We start from the raw sequence: 21322 nt of genomic DNA on the forward strand, positions 1-21322 counted from the left end.
GGATTGATTCACTCAAACAGGTTTTTTCCCCTATTTTTCATTTTATTCAGTGGTGCAAACAAACCTGAATAAGGGAACCGCTAAATACACCAAATACATATAATGAATGAACTAATTTCATCTTGAAGAATGGCACGCTGGGAAACTGAACCATTTCCTCACTTTTCTCTTAAAATAAACTATCAAGCATATTTACCATTTCAATTTCTATAAAACATTTTATCCATTCTCAGTTATTTTAAGACCACCTTGCACGGCTACAATCAGAGCCCCCTCCTTTAATTGATATACACTCCAAATATTTTTGACATGTTTCCAAATAATGAATTGTTTGGTCTTTCTTGGACTTTTGGAGTTTTAGGACTGGAACTTTTCTAGTCTTCCTGAACACTTAAAAGTCTTTTACCCATCATTTTGACAATTTGTATCAAAATGATGGAATGCCAGTTCCAGTCCAGGTTATTTTGGTGTTATTTACCCATTTTTTGATATTTAGGTTGAGCTAATGTAAATAAATCATGTTTCAAAATCCAAAAAACGTCAAAAATCCATAGAATCACTCTCACAAATCACATTTTTAAAACTTTATTTGACCAGGAAATGTAACTGTTTTAAGCCAAGACAGGCAGGATCAAACTAGTTTCTTCAGTGGTGGCACTAACTAGACCACAAAGCCGGCACAAGCAGGATAAACTCGGTGCTTGAGACCTGTGTGACATGAAAGATGTAATCACCACAGTGGTTACGGTTGAAACATCGATACTGACGGTGAGAGCTCAGGAGATGTGACAACACTGATATAGTAACAGGATGTTGACGTATAGCCACCCTCAGTTGAGCTCCTTTGGTTGTCAGATGAAGTGCAGTGTAGAAAAATCGTTAATTGAACAGCTTTTTGAAAAGTAAAACGAGTATTTTTGTTTACATAAACACATTTTCACTGTAAACTGATGTAGAATAATATCAAACTAGAGCATCAAACTCACCAGGCAAGAATGTTTGATGCTAAAGTTTTTCTGGCAGAGGCTATCGAGGCTTGTTTCTACTACGGAAATAAAGAAAAACAAATAAATTACAAGGCGTTTGCTGTTGAAATTCTCAAGTTATTATCAAAATTTGGATTGATTCACTCAAACAGGTTTTTTCCCCTATTTTTCATTTTATTCAGTGGTGCAAACAAACCTGAATAAGGGAACCGCTAAATACACCAAATACATATAATGAATGAACTAATTTCATCTTGAAGAATGGCACGCTGGGAAACTGAACCATTTCCTCACTTTTCTCTTAAAATAAACTATCAAGCATATTTACCATTTCAATTTCTATAAAACATTTTATCCATTCTCAGTTATTTTAAGACCACCTTGCACGGCTACAATCAGAGCCCCCTCCTTTAATTGATATACACTCCAAATATTTTTGACATGTTTCCAAATAATGAATTGTTTGGTCTTTCTTGGACTTTTGGAGTTTTAGGACTGGAACTTTTCTAGTCTTCCTGAACACTTAAAAGTCTTTTACCCATCATTTAGACAATTTGTATCAAAATGATGGAATGCCAGTTTCCAGTCCAGGTTATTTTGGTGTTATTTACCCATTTTTTGATATTTAGGTTGAGCTAATGTAAATAAATCATGTTTCAAAATCCAAAAAACGTCAAAAATCCATAGAATCACTCTCACAAATCACATTTTTAAAACTTTATTTGACCAGGAAATGTAACTGTTTTAAGCCAAGACAGGCAGGATCAAACTAGTTTCTTCAGTGGTGGCACTAACTAGACCACAAAGCCGGCACAAGCAGGATAAACTCGGTGCTTGAGACCTGTGTGACATGAAAGATGTAATCACCACAGTGGTGACGGTTGAAACATTGATACTGACGGTGAGAGCTCAGGAGATGTGACAACACTGATATAGTAACAGGATGTTGACGTATAGCCACCCTCAGTTGAGCTCCTTTGGTTGTCAGATGAAGTGCAGTGTAGAAAAATCGTTAATTGAACAGCTTTTTGAAAAGTAAAACGAGTATTTTTGTTTGTTTGTTTATTTTGTTTAGTGGTTGTATTTGAGGTTATCTGATTGATTGTGGTTTGCACATGTGGTTTCTCCATTTCAACAGCTTAGAGCAGATGATTACGAAAAACATGGCTTCACTAAAGGTAGACATGCATAACCTGGAATTCCTGGAAGTAAAAGAAAAGGGAAAAAAAACCGCGTCATTCACTCAGTCCGTGAGCGGGTTGGGCTTCTCCAAAGTTTCTCTCTTCCCCGTTTCATGGAAAGCTGCATTCCTGTCAGTGACAGAGACTTGTATGAACAAGAATGTTTTGCTTATGCGTGCCTATTCTCTAAAATGCAAGCTTTTAAATTTTATCTATACGCCTCGGGTGCTTTTAATAACAATTGACTCAGGGTGAAAAGCGTCTCAGGAAACAGAGAAATGCATTATGGTACCTCACACTGGAACACGTTATCTTAAAGAACGCATGCTTTTTTATAAATAATAACAGAGTGAAGACTCTGTTTTAGCACAGAAAAAAATTCCCAGGACAATCATACATCGAGATAATACAAAGGTTTCGACAGAAAAGGGGAGCGGGAGAGTTTTAATGAAGGACACGCCTCTCTGAAGCGCTCCCTTAAACCACAGCATGTTACAACCCGCGAGGCGAGATGTTATAGTTTGAGCTCAAAGGAGCACTGTCAGGGCTGGTGAGCAGCGGATATTTGAACGATATACATATCACAAAGAGAAAATACATCGTGAAAAGGTGAGTGGATTATAAACAAAAACACTTAGCACCTGTTTTTTTGGACCACCCAATTTTTTTGACAAGTGAATTTATTTCAAAGCTAAAAAAATCTTAAAATAATTTTTCTGAAGTCAGTTATTGATACAAAATAACATGTTTTTTAAAACCCATCACATTATCGGAATGCTTACAGATACACAAAGGCTTTTACTACAGTGTGCAAAACTGACTCAGAAGCCAACTGCTTGTACTTTACTTCCAGTGAGAGACTGTAGTGACACAAGTAAGGAAAAAAACTTCAACATGAACCAAAGACTGTTGAAATAATGCTCTTCGATGCAGTATTTGCTGTTAATATCAATGTTTGGTGCTTTTTAATATGCTGTTTATGAGATTATGCTGAATCATTTTCTAGAGCCTTGGATGTAAATAATTTAAAGGCTGCAGTACAGTAGTAAGGTGTGAGCCAACAATTGTTTTTATTTTTGAGTTATTTCTGTACAAAAAGATGTAGAAAAAGATGACTGAAGAAGAAATACTTCCCATGAATCATGACAATCCTTCAACATCCTACGCCTATTGCAACCTAACTAAGGGAGGATTCAGGGTCACCTGATCCAGCTCTAAGAATCTGGTTAGATCTAAGATTTTTAGGGCCAAGTACATCACCTCAGTTTTATCTGAATTTAGAAGCAAAAAATTAGAGGTCATCCAGGTCTTTATATCTTTAAGACATTCCCGCAGTTTAACTAATTGGTGTGTATCATCTGGCTTCATGGAAAGAGAAAGTTAGGTGTCATCTGCATTGCAGTGAAACTGTATGCGATTCTTTCTGATGATACCGGATAAAGGACGCGTGTATAATGTAAACAGAATTGGTCCTAGCACTGAACCCTGCGGAACTCCATAATTAACCTTAGTGTGTGAAGAGAACTCTTTATTTACAAGAACAATTTGGAGTCTATTAGATAAATATGATTCAAACCACTGCAGCACAGTACTTTAATATATATACAGCATGCTCTTATCACTGTAATAAAGTATTATGGTCTACAGTATCGAACGCTGCACTGAGGTCTAGCAGAACAGGCACAGAGATGAGTGAAACTCTTCAAAGAAACCATTCCTCTGCAGATGATCTGTCAGCTGTTCAACAGCTACTCTTTCAAAACATTTTTAGATCAAAGGAAGGCCTAAGACAGCTAGAGATGGCTTTTTAAGTAATGGTTTAATTAGTGACAGCTTGAAGGCCTGTGGTACCAATTATTAGAGATAGGTTGATCATATTTAAGATTGCAGCATTAATTACTGAGGCAGCACAGTGGAAGGGTGGTTAGCACTGTTGCTGCATAGCAGGAAGGTCCTGAGTTCAATTCCACCATCAGGCTGTGTTTTTTCTGTGTGGAGTTTGCATGTTCTCCCCGTGTTTGCATGGGTTCCCTCCAGGTACTCCCGCTTCCTCCCACTGTCCAAAGACATGCAGTTTGTGGGGATAGGTTAATTGATTAGTCTACATTGCCCATAGGTGTGAGTGCAAATGGTTGTCTGTCTCTCTGTGTTAGCCCTGCGAAGGACCCTCGGGAACAAATTAATTTCGTAAGTCGGGGTTCAACTGTAATTATTCCTGCGTCTTTCAGGATCTTACAAGACGACGCATTGACTATTAAATTTGTCGTCGCGATTTTGATAGTCGACGTGATCGTGACTAGTCGACTAATCGTGGCAGCCCTACTGGGAACACAGGGAACTTGGAGCGTGGAGAAAACACAGCGTGATGGGACTGGTTTCCCCAAATCTCTGACCACAACGCTACTGAATTTTTTTGATCTCTGCTTAAAAGTTGTGTCTATACCAAAAAATCCACCAATTTAAATTAACTCTACTATTTATGCCAAGAAGAATGATCAGATAGCTATCCACAATTATACTAGAAGCTTGTTAATGGCTAGCAAAAGCCTTGGTTGAGGTGAAACTTGCTAAGGGATATTTAAACAAATATTAGTGGAGGTGTACATATATATTTGAATCTGCATATACTTCTGACTCTATGTGGATTAGAGAAAACCCAAGCTTTATAAGTGCATGTAGGGAATATGTCTGTTAAGTATGTATGTTGAAGCTCTTTCTTGACTAGTAATTCATGTTTCAATTGGAGAGTCAAAGAAAACCAATGGGTTTTTCTTTCAGGTTCAAAAGTTCACCTAGCATGAACAACATAAGTGTCTCATTCCTGACTGGCCCAAAGACTACTCCTGACCCTGATGAGGAAAATGCTGTGAAAAATGACTATTCCACAGCCATTGGTGCCCTCATCTTCAGCTTGGTCTTCCTCCTGGGTGTCCCTGGAAATCTCTTCATTGTCTGGAGCATCCTGGCCCGCTGCCGACAACGCTCAGTCACCACCCTCCTCATCCTCAACTTGGCATGTGCTGATGGGTTCCTCATGGCTCTCTCCATCTTTTTCATCATCTACCTGGCCATGCAGTCGTGGGTCTTTGGTAACACCATGTGCAAAATTGTGTTCTACCTGTGCAACTCCAACATGTATGCATCAGTCTTTCTGATAACCCTGATGAGCGTGAACAGGCTGTTGGCCGTGGTCTTTCCACACACACTGTATCACCTGATCACCAGGAAGGTTGTGAAGAGGGTGATCCTAGGCACATGGGTGCTAGTGATGGCCATTTCCATTCCTTCGTTGGTGTTTCGAGATGTGAAAGAAGAAACTGATGATATGAATCAAACAACATATGTGTGTGCACCCAATCACACACTGCGTAGACATGTAAGTACACTTGTGTTGGTTATTTGTCTGCCACTGATCTGATTAGATTCATAACCATATTTGTTTCCATTATCAAAATGCCTTCTAAAAACCTTCTGCATGTGAGAGCCAGTGAAATAGTGAATGAGGTATTGAACATGATCACGCTTTGAGCAAAAGGGCCAGAATTCTTCATTCATGACTTAATTAATAAAAGAAAAAACGGTTCTTTAAAAGACTGGTTAAATGTTGTTGGGGAAAAAATGCCTTACATTCTCAGATTAAAGGAGGATATTTTGGTTGTTTGTTTATTTCTCCTGAAATGTAGTATATCTCTGTTTAAACTGTAACTATTGATAAAAACTACCGTGTCAAAAAATACTCTTATAATACTCGACATTTTATTAGATATGATTTCATGAACAATTAGACAGCTAAAACATTTGCCTATTTTAACGGGAACACACTATCTGAAACTGAGAGGAAAGAAATATTGCAGATGTGTTTGTTACTGTGTTTAAGGCCTTGGAAGCTGCAGCTTAACTAGTGTTCAAAATGTAGTTAAAATAATTCAAATTACACCAGACTGCACGTTTTTTAAGCCCTTGAGCCCACAACGTAAATACTGATGTGGCACTGCACAAAAGTCTGAAAATCATTTTGCATTGATCCTTCATAAATGTAGTAATGCTCTTCTGTAAAACATTCCTTCTTTACAAGTAAAAGTCCTCCTTAAGTAAGGTGGCAAATTAGAATCAAAATATTCTAAAACTACATAAAGTAAAATGATTTATTTTGCAGAATGCCCCTTTTCAGATCAAAGACCATAACAACATTACTTGATTTTAGGTCTTCAGATGTTTCATTTTGTCCTCTCATTTGACAAAACCCCCCCAGAGAAGTTGATCAGTTTAAACAGTTTCATAATTTTGGCTCTATTTCTTTGTTTTTCATTTAATATCTAAGGAAACAGCTTTTCTTTATATCCTCTCATGTGCAGGTGAGGTTTGAGTACGCCTTTCAGACAGTGGCAGGATTCATTATTCCTTATGCAATCATTATAACCAGCTACGTTCTCATCCTGAAACGCCTGAGGGAGACCAGGTTTCAACGAAATATCCGCAGCGAGAAACTTATCCTGGCTATCGTCATAATGTTTGGCCTGTTCTGGTTGCCGTACCACGTCATCAACCTGATACAGGTGTGCAAGGGCATCTTCTCTACCAATAACCCAATAACCACATCAAATCTGTTTGTAAATCGATTATCTGAGGATTCGATTGAATACTGAGTGGGTTGGTGTTTTTTTTTCCACCCAAGGTGGCAGCTGCGTGGTACCCAAAAGACTCAGCAACAAGAAAACGGTGAGTAACTGAAGATTTTCAGAAACATGGTGCTAAAGTTAGTGAAGTACAATATTGTCATTTTATGCATTATGTCCAGTAATAACAATACTCTGTAATTCAAAGCTGATATATGTAGTCTGTCTCCGTGCATGCAGTGACACACACCTAGATTTAATTTTTACCATCCAGTAAACTGAATATACTATAATTGTAAAGAGTTTGAATGTGCCACCATCTTCAGTATATAATATTATCAAAATATTCCAAAATCTGGAGAAATCTCAATATCCGGGCTTCATGTGACACTGCACTAAAAGCAGGCAGGATTCTGTTGTGGAAAATCACTGCAGGGGTTCAGGACCACTTCCAGAAATCTCTCTGTGAATACCATGTTCACCTTACCATCCAAAAGGTTGAAGCTCTAACAAACAAGAGACAGAGTATCGTATCGTCACTGATTTCTAGACTCGATTCGATTCCAATTCACAAGGTCCCGATTCAATTCGATCCATGATTCGATTCAATTCAATTCAATTTTGACCCAGACAGTCAGAGATATTATAATTCTGATCATTTATCAATACTGGCACTTGTGAGACTTCATCAGAGATGTAAGCAACACAGAAGATGCCTTTGTGTCAAAGTAACTAAAACACAGAAAAAGATTAAGGAGAGTTTCCTGGCCTGGCTTTTTATAGCAGATAACCTAAAATATATATATACAGTGGGGCAAAAAAGTATTTAGTCAGCCACCGATTGTGCAAGTTCCCCCACCTAAAATGATGACAGAGGTCAGTAATTTGCACCAGAGGTACACTTCAACTGTGAGAGACAGAATGTGAAAAAAAAATCCATGAATCCACATGGTAGGATTTGTAAAGAATTTATCCGTAAATCAGGGTGGAAAATAAGTATTTGGTCAATAACAAAAATACAACTCAATACTTTGTAACATAACCTTTGTTGGCAATAACAGAGGTCAAACGTTTACTATAGGTCTTTACCAGGTTTGCACACACAGTAGCTGGTATTTTGGCCCATTCCTCCATGCAGATCTTCTCGAGAGCAGTGATGTTTTGGGGCTGTCGCCGAGCAACACGGACTTTCAACTCCCGCCACAGATTTTCTATGGGGTTGAGGTCTGGAGACTGGCTAGGCCACTCCAGGACTTTCAAATGCTTCTTACAGAGCCACTCCTTTGTTGCCCGGGCGGTGTGTTTTGGATCATTGTCATGTTGGAAGACCCAGCCTCGTTTCATCTTCAAAGTTCTCACTGATGGAAGGAGGTTTTGGCTCAAAATCTCACGATACATGGCCCCATTCATTCTGTCCTTAACACGGATCAGTCGTCCTGTCCCCTTGGCAGAAAAACAGCCCCATAGCATGATGTTTCCACCCCCATGCTTCACAGTAGGTATGGTGTTCTTGGGATGCAACTCAGTATTCTTCGTCCTCCAAACACGACGAGTTGAGTTTATACCAAAAAGTTCTACTTTGGTTTCATCTGACCACATGACATTCTCCCAATCCTCTGCTGTATCATCCATGTGCTCTCTGGCAAACTTCAGACGGGCCTGGACCTGCACTGGCTTCAGCAGCGGTACACGTCTGGCACTGCGGGATTTGATTCCCTGCCGTTGTAGTGTGTCACTGATGGTGACCTTTGTTACTTTGGTCCCAGCTCTCTGCAGGTCATTCACCAGGTCCCCCCGTGTGGTTCTGGGATCTTTGCTCACCGTTCTCATGATCATTTTGACCCCACGGGATGAGATCTTGCGTGGAGCCCCAGATCGAGGGAGATTATCAGTGGTCTTGTATGTCTTCCATTTTCTGATGATTGCTCCCACAGTTGATTTTTTCACACCAAGCTGCTTGCCTATTGTAGATTCACTCTTCCCAGTCTGGTGCAGGTCTACAATACTTTTCCTGGTGTCCTTCGAAAGCTCTTTGGTCTTGGCCATGGCGGAGTTTGGAGTCTGACTGTTTGAGGCTGTGGACAGGTGTCTTTTATACAGATGATGAGTTCAAACAGGTGCCATTCATACAGGTAACGAGTGGGGGACAGAAAAGCTTCTTACAGACGACGTTACAGGTCTGTGAGAGCCAGAGATTTTCCTTGTTTGAGGTGACCAAATACTTATTTTCCACCCTAATTTACGAATAAATTCTTTACAAATCCTACCATGTGAATTCATGGATTTTTTTTCACATTCTGTCTCTCACAGTTGAAGTGTACCTCTGGTGCAAATTACTGACCTCTGTCATCATTTTAAGTGGGGGAACTTGCACAATCGGTGGCTGACTAAATACTTTTTTGCCCCACTGTATATATGCAGTAGATCAAAAATGGAAGAAAAGCACAAATCAGTATATGAACATTACTGATGCTGCTGAAGTGAAGCTGTGCATTCAGAGGGTTTATTAGAGACACTTAAAAAACAAAAACAAACAGCGGCCGACAGTGCTGTTAACAATGGTAGACTGGTGTGTAATGGGAAACTGTTCTTGAAGTACACTGAGAGAGAGCAAGAGAGAGAGAGCTGTGCAGGAATTGTGATTTTATTGTGGTGGAAGCAAAACAGCAAAAGTCAGAGCGAATTAATGGCGATGTTTATGAAATGTGAAGCATAGTTTTGATCTTCTTTTGCTGCCAGTCAATTTAGTTTGGAGAGTGACAAAACCTGCAGCTTCAGAAGGTGTGAGCTCTCAGCTTTCAGCCCCAGTGGGTGAGAAAGCCGACATCTCACAGATTCTGAAGCATCGGCTCTGCGCATTGTGTTTACATCTTTGTGTGGAATCCATTTACCTGCTCTCACTTGCTTTTTTAGCTGTTTGGTGGTTGTTGAAATAGTTTTGTGAGTTTTAACCTGAGATTCTGGCATTTCTGGCAAAATACATGTATATTTAAAAGTTGATTCAGGATTTAATGAATCAATATCACTTTATTCAAGCTAAAATTTTAATTTTCTGATTGTAGCAGTCCCCCGGACCAAGGAAGAAATAGAGAGAGCCTCGACGGGTGCAGTAATTTTTACTTTGAGATTCATTCAGAATCTAACAGTGCGCCAGGTGCGCCAATGCACCGTGAAAACTAAACAGAAACACAAAATACATTTTCTTAGACGCTTATTACAAATATGAACTCAAATAAAGCAGAAAATACAACAAAATATCAATTAAGCAAAGAAATACAACTTAAAACATGTACCTCGCTCCGCATTCCAAGGGCTGCAAATTGTTCGTTTCGCTAGAGTCCGGTATCACGCTGCTTCACGCTTCATTGAGAGCTGCCTACTGGGAAATGTGCGCCACAAAACCGGTCTGAGCTGGAAGTGCAGCTTGCCGCTAACTAAACAACAGAGCCCTCTACTGGACACTACGCGTAGCTGTTCAGGCTTAGATCAATAAACAAAACTGGACCTTTACACTCCCACCAAATCATGTATAATAAACAACATTCTTTACATGATTTCCAGCTGTAACATATGGACATTACTACAAGAACGAACACAATTTCAAATACATCATCAATAAACTTTCGCAAATACGCCTGATGTGACAGTATTGATTGAAACATCAATTAGTTATTTTCTAATAGAACTACAAGCTTTTGAACAGGTCGCTCAACTACGTGAGGTTTGTGTGCTGTTCCCTGCTTCTTTATTAAGCCTCGATCGCCAACTTGAAGCTTGACTCTGCGGACCAAACCGTCATCTTCTTCTGGTGCTTCAACCACTCGAGCCAGTTGCCACTGATTTCTGGGAAGCATGTCTTCTTTGATAATGACTATGTCATTGACTTTAAGATTTCGACGTGGTAGGTGCCATTTCTGTCTCATAGATATGTTCAGAAGGTACTCTCTTTTCCATCTACTCCAAAACTGCTCAGTGAGATACTGGACTCTGCGCCAACGTTTCCTTGCATATAAGTCCTCTTTCACAAACTTTCCTGGTGGAGGCAGTGCAACCTTTGATTTCATCAATATGAGGTGATTTGGAGTTAGAGGTTCAGGAGATTTAGGATCATTGATTCCATCGACGCTCAGTGGTCGACCATTAACTATAAACATCGCCTCATAGAATAGAGTTCTTAGAGAGCTGTCATCCAGCCTGCCTTGGCATTGAGCAATGGTGGCATTGAGAACATTGCGGATGGTTCGAATCTGTCGTTCCCACACACCTCCGGCATGGCTAGCAGATGGGGCATTGAAGACGAACTCACACTGTTTATTGGCAAGGAATGCTTCTAAGGCATCCATGTCACATTGTTTAAGAGACTCTCTTAGCTCATTTTTGGCTCCAATAAAGTTTGTACCCTGGTCACTGTACAACTTACAAACAGCTCCTCTTAAGCTGATGAAACATCTCAGAGCGTTGATGAAAGAGTCAGTAGAAAGATCCTCAAGCATCTCAATGTGGACTGCACGTGAGGAAAGACATGTAAAGAGGAGTCCGTATCTTTTATGCTCTTTGCGACCTTGTTTTGTGACAAATGGTCCGAAACAGTCCATTCCACAATACATGAAAGGATCTGAGATTTCAACTCGTTCCTTTGGAAGTTCAGACATGCGTTGTTCTTCTGGTGAACGTCTTAGTTTTCGACATTGAACACATTTGCTTATTAGTTTTGCAACTTCCTTGCTCCCACCAATCACCCAAAACCCATTCGATCTGATTTCCATGAGAGTTTGGCTTCTACCTTGATGACAAATCTGTGCATGAAAATGAGCAATGATCAACTTTGTAATGTGATGGTCTTTTGGGAGGATGATGGGGTGCTTAAGTCCCTGACAGAGTGTTGACTTCTTCAGTCTTCCTCCAACACGGAGAAGTCCTTGATCTAGCACTGGATCTACTCTAAAGAGGGGACTTGAACTCGGAAGGTTATCTCCCACCTTCAACACTTCCATCTCTTGAGAAAAGGCCTGCTGCTGAAGGAGCTTTATTATTGTGTCAGCAGCTGTTCTCCGTTCATCTACTGTTACAAAGTTTCCATACTGGGCGGGCTTTGCTGGATCTCAATCCTTTTATCCTTGCAACCACTTTAAGGAGCATTGACCAGCTTGAAAACCTTGACAAACGGCTGAGGATATTGTCTTGTTCACTTGTTTGAGTTGTGAGAGCTTTGACTGCTTTGACTTCTGGATCCCCTACTAACAACACAGCTGAGGGGCTGGGTGCATATGAAATGTCATGTTCCCACAGAAACTTTGGACCAGACAACCAACATGTTGACATGATTTCTGATGCACTGAGCCCTCTAGAGGCGTAATCTGCAGGATTCTGAGCTGTGTCAATGTAGTGCCACTGTCTGGGATCTGTAGTTTGCCTAATTAACTGAACACGGTTGGCAACGAAGACGTGGAACCGTCGTGCCTCATTGTTAATATAGGCTAAGACTACTTGGGAGTCAGTCCAAAAGAACTCTTCATTAACCCTTTAGAGCCGATCGGAGCGGGAACGCTCTGTTATGCGTAACTATTTTTAAATCCCAGTAGCACTGCAACCACGTAAGCTAGCGCAAAAATTTTTTTTGCATATGAAACCGGAGGAGTTGTACTTACATCTGATGCCATCAGCTTGTCCTAGGTCACGGTTTCCTTCCACATAAAGCTTTGCAAAAACTGCATAAAAAGCGCTTGCAGGAACAAAAGCATAATATTCCAGAAACATGCTTTACCGATCTGATCAGCTGTTCAAAACACTTCCTACGTTGGAATAGACGTCAGCGCGAACTTTTGCATTTCCGCCATTACCTGCCCGAAACCGGAAGTGACGTCATTTTCGCGGAAATGTAGTCTTTTTTGCGATCAGGGCCTCAGGGCCTATACTGCTCTTTTTAAAAGTTATCTTTGACTTTATGACTTTCTGTGTCGTTTCTGGGATGCTTAGGACTCATATTGCACTGCTGGAAATAGTTTATTTTGATGCATATGCTGCTTTTTTGCAAATTTGCAGTATAATATTTATTTTCGTTTTTCCTGCAGTGTATAAAAATTGGTGTATTTCAAAAATAAAACTATGAAGACACTCAAAATAAATTTCCTGTGGTAGGAAACTATTTTGTGCAACTTTTTTGTATTTACAGTTTTGAGGGATAAGACTCTTAAATTTCTAACTACAAATATATGTTAAAAAATCAAAAACGATTTTCAATTTTTTTGTAGTTTATTGCACTTTTTTGCAATTTATGTAATTACTATGCACTTAATGAATACATATTATTAAAATCTGGGCTATAATGGTTGTATTGATGTATAGCAACTTGAAATGCTCCCAAAAATGGCTCCACAGCATGTAAAAATATAATATAAGCTCTGGCGGACTTGGTTCTATGGTAGGTCTTAAAGGGTTAATGCACATCTGAAGCTCTGCTTTTAGCATGCTGCTCATTCTAGCTGATGTGACTGCGGCTGAGAGTTCTAATCGCGGGATACTTGTGACCTTGGTAGGTGCGACTCTTGCCTTAGCCATAACAAGACTACAGTGGACCTTCTCGTTGCTGAGGTACCTAATATAGGAGCATGCACCATATCCTAAATCACTAGCATCACAAAAGTGGTGCAGTTCCACCTTTACAATGTCTGTTAGTTCTGGTGGGTGGTAACATCTAGGCACTGCAACCGATTTTAGTCTTTCCAACCCATCTTTCCAGTCCTCCCACCGTGAGCGTAAGTTGTCAGGAAGGGGGTCATCCCATTCAATGCCTCTGCGACACAGTTCCTGTAGGATACCTTTGCCTCTTAAGGTGAAGGGAGCTACGAACCCTAGTGGGTCGTACAGGGATGAGATCACTGACAGTATGCTCCGGCGAGTAGGAGGTTGGTCCTTAGTGTTTATTTTGAAACTGAAAGTGTCATTTTTGATTGACCACTGGATGCCGAGCACATGGCCTTCAGCTGTTGTGTCAGGTTTGAGATCGAGCGGTTCTGTGGTGTCTGCTCTGTCTGAGGGTTCCAGCTGGGAAAGCGCATCACTTTGGTTTGAGTTGAACTTGTGCAGATGTAGACCGCCAAGTCTACAAAGTGCTTGTGTTTCGGTGATGAGTTCTTGTGCCTCTTTAACTGATGGGACACTAGTTAGACCATCGTCTACATAAAAGTTCTGTTCAACAAACTCTGAGGCCTTAGGATAGTCTGCTCTGTACTGTTGTGCCAAATATTTCAGGCCGAAATTAGCACATCCAGGGGATGAACTGGCACCGAATAGATGTACAGCCATTCTGTATTCTCTGGGTTCTTTGTCTAATTGTCCATCCTGCCACCACAGAAATCTCAGATAGTTGCGCATGTCTGGACAAACAGAGAACTGGTGGAACATTCTCTCGATATCACAGATTATGGCTACATTTTCCTTTCTGAAACGACAGAGTACCCCCACCAATGAGTTGATCATATCTGGACCTGTGAGAAGAGTGTCGTTTAATGAGACACCGAGAAATTTTGCTGAACAGTCAAAGACAACTCTTAGCTTGGCTGGTTTTTTCGGGTGATATACCCCATGGTGTGGGATGTACCATGCAGTCTTGCCTTCAGACAAAGGAGGTGCTAATTCTGCATCACCACTGCTGATAATGTCTCTCATAAAGGAACAGTAATGTTCATGATACTGTTTATCAGCCTTTAGCCTTTTCTTCAGGTGTTGCAGTCGGACTGTGGCTAACTTCTTATTGTTGGGAAGCGCTGGTGGATCATTGCCCTTGAAGGGAAGCGGCATCTCATAGTGCCCATCTGATCTTTGTTTTATTGTATCACTGAGGATTTGTATGAAGCGAACATCATCCTGTGATACATACTTATCCTCATAGTTTCTCTCATTAAAGTCAGTCTCTAGGACTTTGAGTACTTCTGTGGCTGATGGTATGGGCATTTCTTTGACTGTGATCCTGTGCACATAACTCTGGTTACCTTCTCTGTCTAGGTGAGGATTACCAGAACCAATAATACTCCATCCTAGTAGGGTTCTTTGTGCGAAAGGTTCGTTTATTTTGCCTGTGACGATCTCTAGGGGGGCTAGTGCTGATGGGCAGTCATAACCAATCAATAGACCTACTTCACAGTTCTGCAATGGCTGTAACTTGTTAGCTAAGCCTTCAAGGTGTGGCCACTGAAGTGCAGTTTCCTTGGTAGGGATATGAGACTTGTCAACTGGGATAAAGTCACGAGAGTAGACGTGTTCTATTCGGACACGAGTCTCAGAATCAAACCAACGCACCTGTAAGTTGTTGGCAAGTTTACTTGCAACGACTGTGTCGACGGAAGTCATGGTGCTAAGCTTTAACTGCACTGGTTGGGCGTCTACATTTAGTTCTGAGGCCAAATCCTCTAAAATAAAGGATGAGTCACTCTGGGTGTCAAGCAGGGCATATGTAAGTATTTCTTTCTCAGGCTCAGATGCAACTGACACAAATACTGGTACTATGCTGGATGTGGAAGATAGTTTCCTTGTTAGTACATGAGTCATAACATTATGCACTTCCTTGTTTGCACCTTCATCTGGGGATTTAGAATCCTCAGTTTTCTTTTCTTTAGGTTCATTCACTCTTTCTGTGTGTAGACAGGTGGGGTGACGCCGACCACACTTACTACAGGAGTGACGTCCTCTGCATTCTTTGGTTACATGACCCCTCCTCAAACACCCAAAGCAGAGACGATTTTCTTGAATGAAAACTTTCTTGTCATCACTAGTTTTCGCTGCAAAAGCAGGACACTTAGCTATGCCGTGCGATTCTTCTTTGCAAAACAAACATGGGGGTTTAGGTCTAGAAGTAGATACTGGGATTGGTGGAGACTTTGGTTGGATGGTAGTACTGAGTGCCTTCGCTCTTTTAACATGCTGCTCTTCTGATGCCCTTTCGTTTATTAGGAATGGTGAGGCAACAGGATTGCAAACTACTTTAGCTTCATTTTGTATGAACTTTGTAAAGCGAGCGAAGTTGGGGTAGTCTTGGCTTTTGTCTAGCTCCTCCACCACAATGCGGCTCCATCTCTGCACTATCCACTCAGGCAGTTTTCTTAGAAGCTTGTGATTTTCCTCACAATCATTAAGGATCTCTAGGCCTTTGACTTGAGGGATAGCCTCTGCACAGCTTTGGAGAAAATCTGCCAACTCCCTCAGTGCTTTAGGATCATTGGCAGCTATTTTAGGCCATTTTGTGAGTTTAGCCCTAAAGGCTCTTTGGATAACAAATGGGCTGCCATACCTTTCCTCTAAAACGCTCCAAATGCCTGCGTATGCCTGCTCACTGTTGCGGAAGAAATATCCCTCTACTGCCTTTCGTGCTTCACCTGCAAGATAGCTCTTTAGATACAACATTTTCTCACACACAGGTAAAGGTTTGTCACCAATTAGTGCCATAAAGGATACCTTCCAATCCATAAACTTTAGGGGGTCGCCACTAAAGATGGTGGGCTCAGGTACAGGAAGCCTGTTTAGGGTAAGAGAGCTGGCGAGGGCTTGAACTAAGCTAAGTTCTTCACGTTCTGGAGTAGTATTGTGAGGTCTAAATGTTGGTGCTTGTGGATTTAAAGAGAGCCGTGGTGCGCTGTTGGGGAGATTTGCGGAATTTTCTAAGTTGTAGCAGGACACTTGATCATGGCTTTCAATGTCATTTTGAGCGCTAAGGGCTCTTACTCGTGCAGCTGCTACTTTCACTTCGCTGTCTGCCTTTAACTGTTGAAGTTTAGTCTTTTCCTCCTCCAACTTTGCCTTTGTTTCCACTTCCTTTATTTTCCACTCATTTTCCATTTGGCTGATCTTGGTTTCCTGTGCCAATATTTCTTGTGTGGCCTTTGCTTGTTCCACTTTGGCTGCAAGTTCAGCTTCTGCTTCCACCTCACGACTGCCAGTAGAATCTGCCTTTGAGCGTGCAACTGAACCCTCTGGGAACGACGTTTCAGTTTTTGTATCACCAAACACAGAACTATAGTCCCTTTTGTTTAACATCACTCGTACTCTTTCCTTTTCAAGGCGATCGTTAAAGAGCTGATCGATATTTTCCTGTCGTTTAGCAACAACTTCACAAATGTCAGTTGTAAGCACTGCACAAGCATCCATTCGCTTAACAATGTCGGGCGTCATGGATTGGCTGCGGCGAATGGGTTCATAATGCTGTTGTACTACAGCGTGCTTGTCTCTTATGTCATGACTGGCATTGTTTAGCTCTTCAGGTGAGCAGAAAGTTTTCAGCTTTGTTCTGATTTCTTTAGCTGCCTTCTTCCAAGTGTCATAAGCTTTGTTAAATGCCTTCTCATTTTTCTTTGCCTCATATTCCTGCATTTCTTTACCCTTTTCAGTTAAATGCCTTTCACGATTGCTGGATCTTACTCCTTGTTGCTCTGAGTCGTCGGCTTCTTCAGCAGCGTTCAACATTTTGTTACTGTAATGTGTATGTTGCTCTATGCGATAACGTCTGGACTTAAACTTACGTGAGTGTTACTTTTGGAAACAATGCTCACATCAGACGTTTACATCACATAAATAAACAGATTAGCACCCACATATTAGACAAAATGTAACTGTAAATACCGCTGATATACGTTACTTTCAAGAAGAATAAACCCATACAATTTAAAGATTGTAATTACTCAGTGCAATGCAGTATACCTTTAAGGCTGTAACCACAAAAATATTTAAGGCAAGTAATTCTGAATTAGAGTGCAGAGTCCTGTTATCAGCAAAGTCCTTAATGGGCATAATACCTGCACCTTCGTAAAGTGACCATCAGAGTTCAAAGGGGAGGTAGGCAACGAAGCAAAGATGATCTTGACTGGTGTAGAAATCTCTCACAGCTGACACACGGACCCAGCTCGTGGCACGGGCTGCACTCATCTGGCATGGGAGCTAGCAAGTAGCCTTCACTCAGCGATCGAGTTTTCACTGTAACAGTCCCCCGGACCAAGGAAGAAATAGAGAGAGCCTCGACGGGTGCAGTAATTTTTACTTTGAGATTCATTCAGAATCTAACAGTGCGCCAGGTGCGCCAATGCACCGTGAAAACTAAACAGAAACACAAAATACATTTTCTTAGACGCTTATTACAAATATGAACTCAAATAAAGCAGAAAATACAACAAAATATCAATTAAGCAAAGAAATACAACTTAAAACATGTACCTCGCTCCGCATTCCAAGGGCTGCAAATTGTTCGTTTCGCTAGAGTCCGGTATCACGCTGCTTCACGCTTCATTGAGAGCTGCCTACTGGGAAATGTGCGCCACAAAACCGGTCTGAGCTGGAAGTGCGGCTTGCCGCTAACTAAACAACAGAGCCCTCTACTGGACACTACGCGTAGCTGTTCAGGCTTAGATCAATAAACAAAACTGGAGCTTTACACTGATTTTAATCGGAAATTCAATTATCGAAACCCACCCCTAGTTGAGACTCCTCCTCTGGACATGTGCAGAGGAGGAGTAGTAGGTAAACTGGATTACAGATATGCAATAAGGAGCTGCCAGGAAGGAGAAAAAGACCGCAGAGAAAATTCAGAATGAGAATACTTTAATTATCCCTGGGGATTATGCGGTTGCAGAACCCTGAAGGGAGAAGCCAAAAGAATAATAATAAAAAGACTCAGAAAGCATCTTTTTATGGAAGGTCTCCATATGTCTTGATACTGCAGGTGATGATTAAGGGGTCCTTGAGTCACTCTGTACAAAAACAATCACCATCAATGTGAAAAATCCAACTTTAACTTTCTTCCCTGCAGATTGCAGGATTTTGCCGACTTAACCCGAGCGGTGACCTCAGCTTTGTCCTTCATCAGCAGCTGTGCTAACCCGGTCCTCTACACCTTTGCCGGTAAATCCTATATCAAGAATAATGGCTTTGCCTTTATGGCTAAGCTGTTTGAGGGAACATCATCGGAAACAGGACCCAAAACCACCCGGTTCACAGCAACAGACGATCTGGGAAAGAATAACGTTGATTCTGAAAATCATACACTGGCTTCTACTCAACAAAATCGATGTTGAATTAACTTAATGCACTTAACAGACTGTATATAAATGAGAACATTTAAAATTGTGTAAATCTTTAAACGGAATATGTAGCTTGAGCATTTGAGGCTACAGACGATAAGCACCAGCACAGTATATTTAGAATCTGATAACAGAGTTTAAGTGAAAGTCAGAGGCACAGGCACAGCTGGGCTACTTTTGCCTGCATGCACCTGAATATCTGTAAAGTGTATAGGACTGTACATACTTTTTTTTGTGTGTCACATTATGTGTATGTGAGAATGCTACCTAACATAGAAAGCAGACTCAGCTGAGTGTTTTCATGCTTAGTGTGTTCATTTATAGTCAGGTGAATGAATGAAGATGGGACGGTTGGGGAAGTTTGCGAAGTTTGGCCTTACACAGAGACACAGATTGAATGGTTTATATGACACTGTGTGGGATGTGTTCATGTGATGTGTGTGTGTGTGTGTTTTAAATGCAACGGTTAAGAATTGTAAATGGCTGTACCCAAAAGGCAGACTCACAAAATAAAGCTCAGTAGGTTGATTTATAATGATATAACTATATAAAATGAGCTGACAAAGAGTGATGTAGCCTAGGTGGGCCTAGGACGTAGTCTAAGAGGGTCATGAGAGAGAAAACAAGTGTAAGTGATGACTTGCAGGGAGGAGAAAAAAGTTCAGCTCAGAGGAGACATTGTGAAGTATTCCTCAAGGCAGGCCTAATCAAAATTAGGTTTTTGGGGCCTTCTATTACTGTCAGTAATACTGCTTAGTGATCATTCACACACCTACTATTATCCTATTTCATTTTCTAATGTTCCATTATAAATATGCTTGTGAAACTAGATGTGAGAACTTTTTGTTGTTGTTAGATTGAGCTTTAGCACTGTAGATTACAAAAAATCAAAAAAACAATTTGCACACTTGCAGAAACATAATTCAAATAATATTTAGCAAAGTCAGCATCTCCCCCTAATGGCCACACAGAGAAGCAATATACAAAACCTCAAAGAGCTGCACAGTTGCAGCAGTGTTGTTTGCATCATCTTATTGCCAGCCTGGAAAGTTTAACCCATCTATGACTTTAATCTGAATTGGTAGTAAGTTCAGCTGCAAGTGTGCCTGGGATTGATTTACACTTGATATTCAGTGTGATATAATATTGTAATGATTGTTAAAGGCTATTCTACTGTGACAGGTTGACTACCTGTGTGCACTGTTGTTGTTTCTTTAAGAGACATGTTTGGTTGCGCAGCAGGAAATGTCAGTGAGTGTGTGCAGGAAGAGAAAGGGAGTTCTTGTTGTTCGGAGCTGGAGAGGAGTTATACCGGAGGTCTGTCTTAGGGGTTAACAGCCCGTGTTTCTCTACCTACACAATAAACCGTGGTGAGATCAAAACGTCTGGTTCTTGAGAGCATGTGTGAACATTATAATATTAACTAGGATACTGAATGTCATAGGCCAACTAAAATTAACAAAATAGAACAACAAAATTGTATTTACTATAAATACATCAGCTGCCTTATTATTTTTGGTTTTAAAAAAACTGTAACAGCTTTCTGCAACAATTTGAAGTGCAACAACACAGCACTACAAAAATTAGACTAATGATTAAAAGCAATTCAATGAACCTATGTACTTAAAACATGGAGCTTGCCTGCTCAAGCACTTGCCTTGCTTGTCCAGAGGGAAATGCCTCTGTGGGATCCACAGGCTGACTTTGGGCTTTTGCTAAATGTTGCGTACTAGACTTACTCACCACTCAATGCATTTTACACGTTTAAATAGACAATTCGCTGAAAAATTTGAATCATATGTATTTCTGTTATTTCATTTTATTCTTATTTTAAAATATCTGTGATTTATGCCATCTGTTAATATAATGATGTTTGCCTGATGGTGCTCAATGTGCAAATTTTACATTGATTTGTTTATTAAATGGGGGAGGAGGGAGGGAGGGTAAGGCAGAGGACAGGGGAGATGCTGACAATAAACGCACACCAGGTGCTTAGGGGGAAAGGTATATTGCAGTGGAATCAAAGTTATTGATTACTCTTTCATATGGTTGTTTGTTTGTTTGTTTTTTTGTAATTCATCTAATTCATCAGATTAAAGATAAATCCCAGCCAAAAGTGAAAAAGAGAACACTTCCAGCAGGCTCCTGGTACATATTTTCGAGATTGAAGAAAAAAAGTCTTTAAAAATTCACAAGATTTTATGTAAATGTAAAGTGACATTCCTTTAAGTTTTGATTTACTGTAATGTAAAAGTACAGAAAGTTTCTGTGTTTTAATTATTTAAAAAATCGATATTTTTATACGGCTGTTGGAATATTATTAAATTTGTTTTAACACATTTCTTTGTTTTTTTTGTCTTGTTTCATTTTGTTTTATATTGTGAAGAGTAGCATCTTCGTCAGTGACAGAGCCTTGTATGAACAAGTAGGTTTTGCTGTTGTGTGTGTGATCTCTAAATGCGTGTTTGCGCTTGTGT

At 40.5% G+C, this 21322-nt stretch overlaps 2 protein-coding genes across 3 annotated transcripts; one reads left to right on the forward strand and one right to left on the reverse strand.

Annotated features, from left to right (window-relative positions):
• Positions 1 to 2412: 2412 nt before the first annotated feature.
• On the forward strand, positions 2413 to 21172 carry LOC146647722 (leukotriene B4 receptor 1-like). Of its 2 annotated transcripts, none has more exons than XM_085388411.1 (5): positions 2413 to 2776; positions 4946 to 5543; positions 6523 to 6723; positions 6843 to 6886; positions 18575 to 21172. In XM_085388411.1, the coding sequence occupies exons 2-5, from the start codon at positions 4965 to 4967 to the stop codon at positions 18837 to 18839; spliced, it is 1089 nt and encodes a 362-aa protein (XP_085244537.1). In that variant the 5' UTR covers positions 2413 to 2776; positions 4946 to 4964; the 3' UTR covers positions 18840 to 21172. The 2 variants fall into 2 exon arrangements, with proteins under 2 accessions (XP_085244537.1, XP_085244538.1); XM_085388412.1 differs by lacking the exon at positions 2413 to 2776 and adding an exon at positions 2948 to 3041.
• LOC146647723 (uncharacterized) lies at positions 10449 to 18566 on the reverse strand. Its single transcript, XM_085389936.1, has 3 exons — positions 17983 to 18566; positions 13305 to 17865; positions 10449 to 11287 (listed from the first exon to the last, which is right to left on the reverse strand). Exons 2-3 carry the CDS (start codon positions 17236 to 17238, stop codon positions 10449 to 10451), a joined length of 4773 nt encoding a protein of 1590 aa, XP_085246062.1. The 5' UTR covers positions 17239 to 17865; positions 17983 to 18566.
• Positions 21173 to 21322: the final 150 nt, after the last annotated feature.

This window comes from Rhamphochromis longiceps, linkage group LG18 (assembly GCF_057381845.1).
Source record: "Rhamphochromis longiceps isolate RC_006_pf linkage group LG18, R_longiceps_female_GT1.1, whole genome shotgun sequence".
Taxonomy (NCBI): Eukaryota; Metazoa; Chordata; class Actinopteri; order Cichliformes; family Cichlidae; genus Rhamphochromis; species Rhamphochromis longiceps.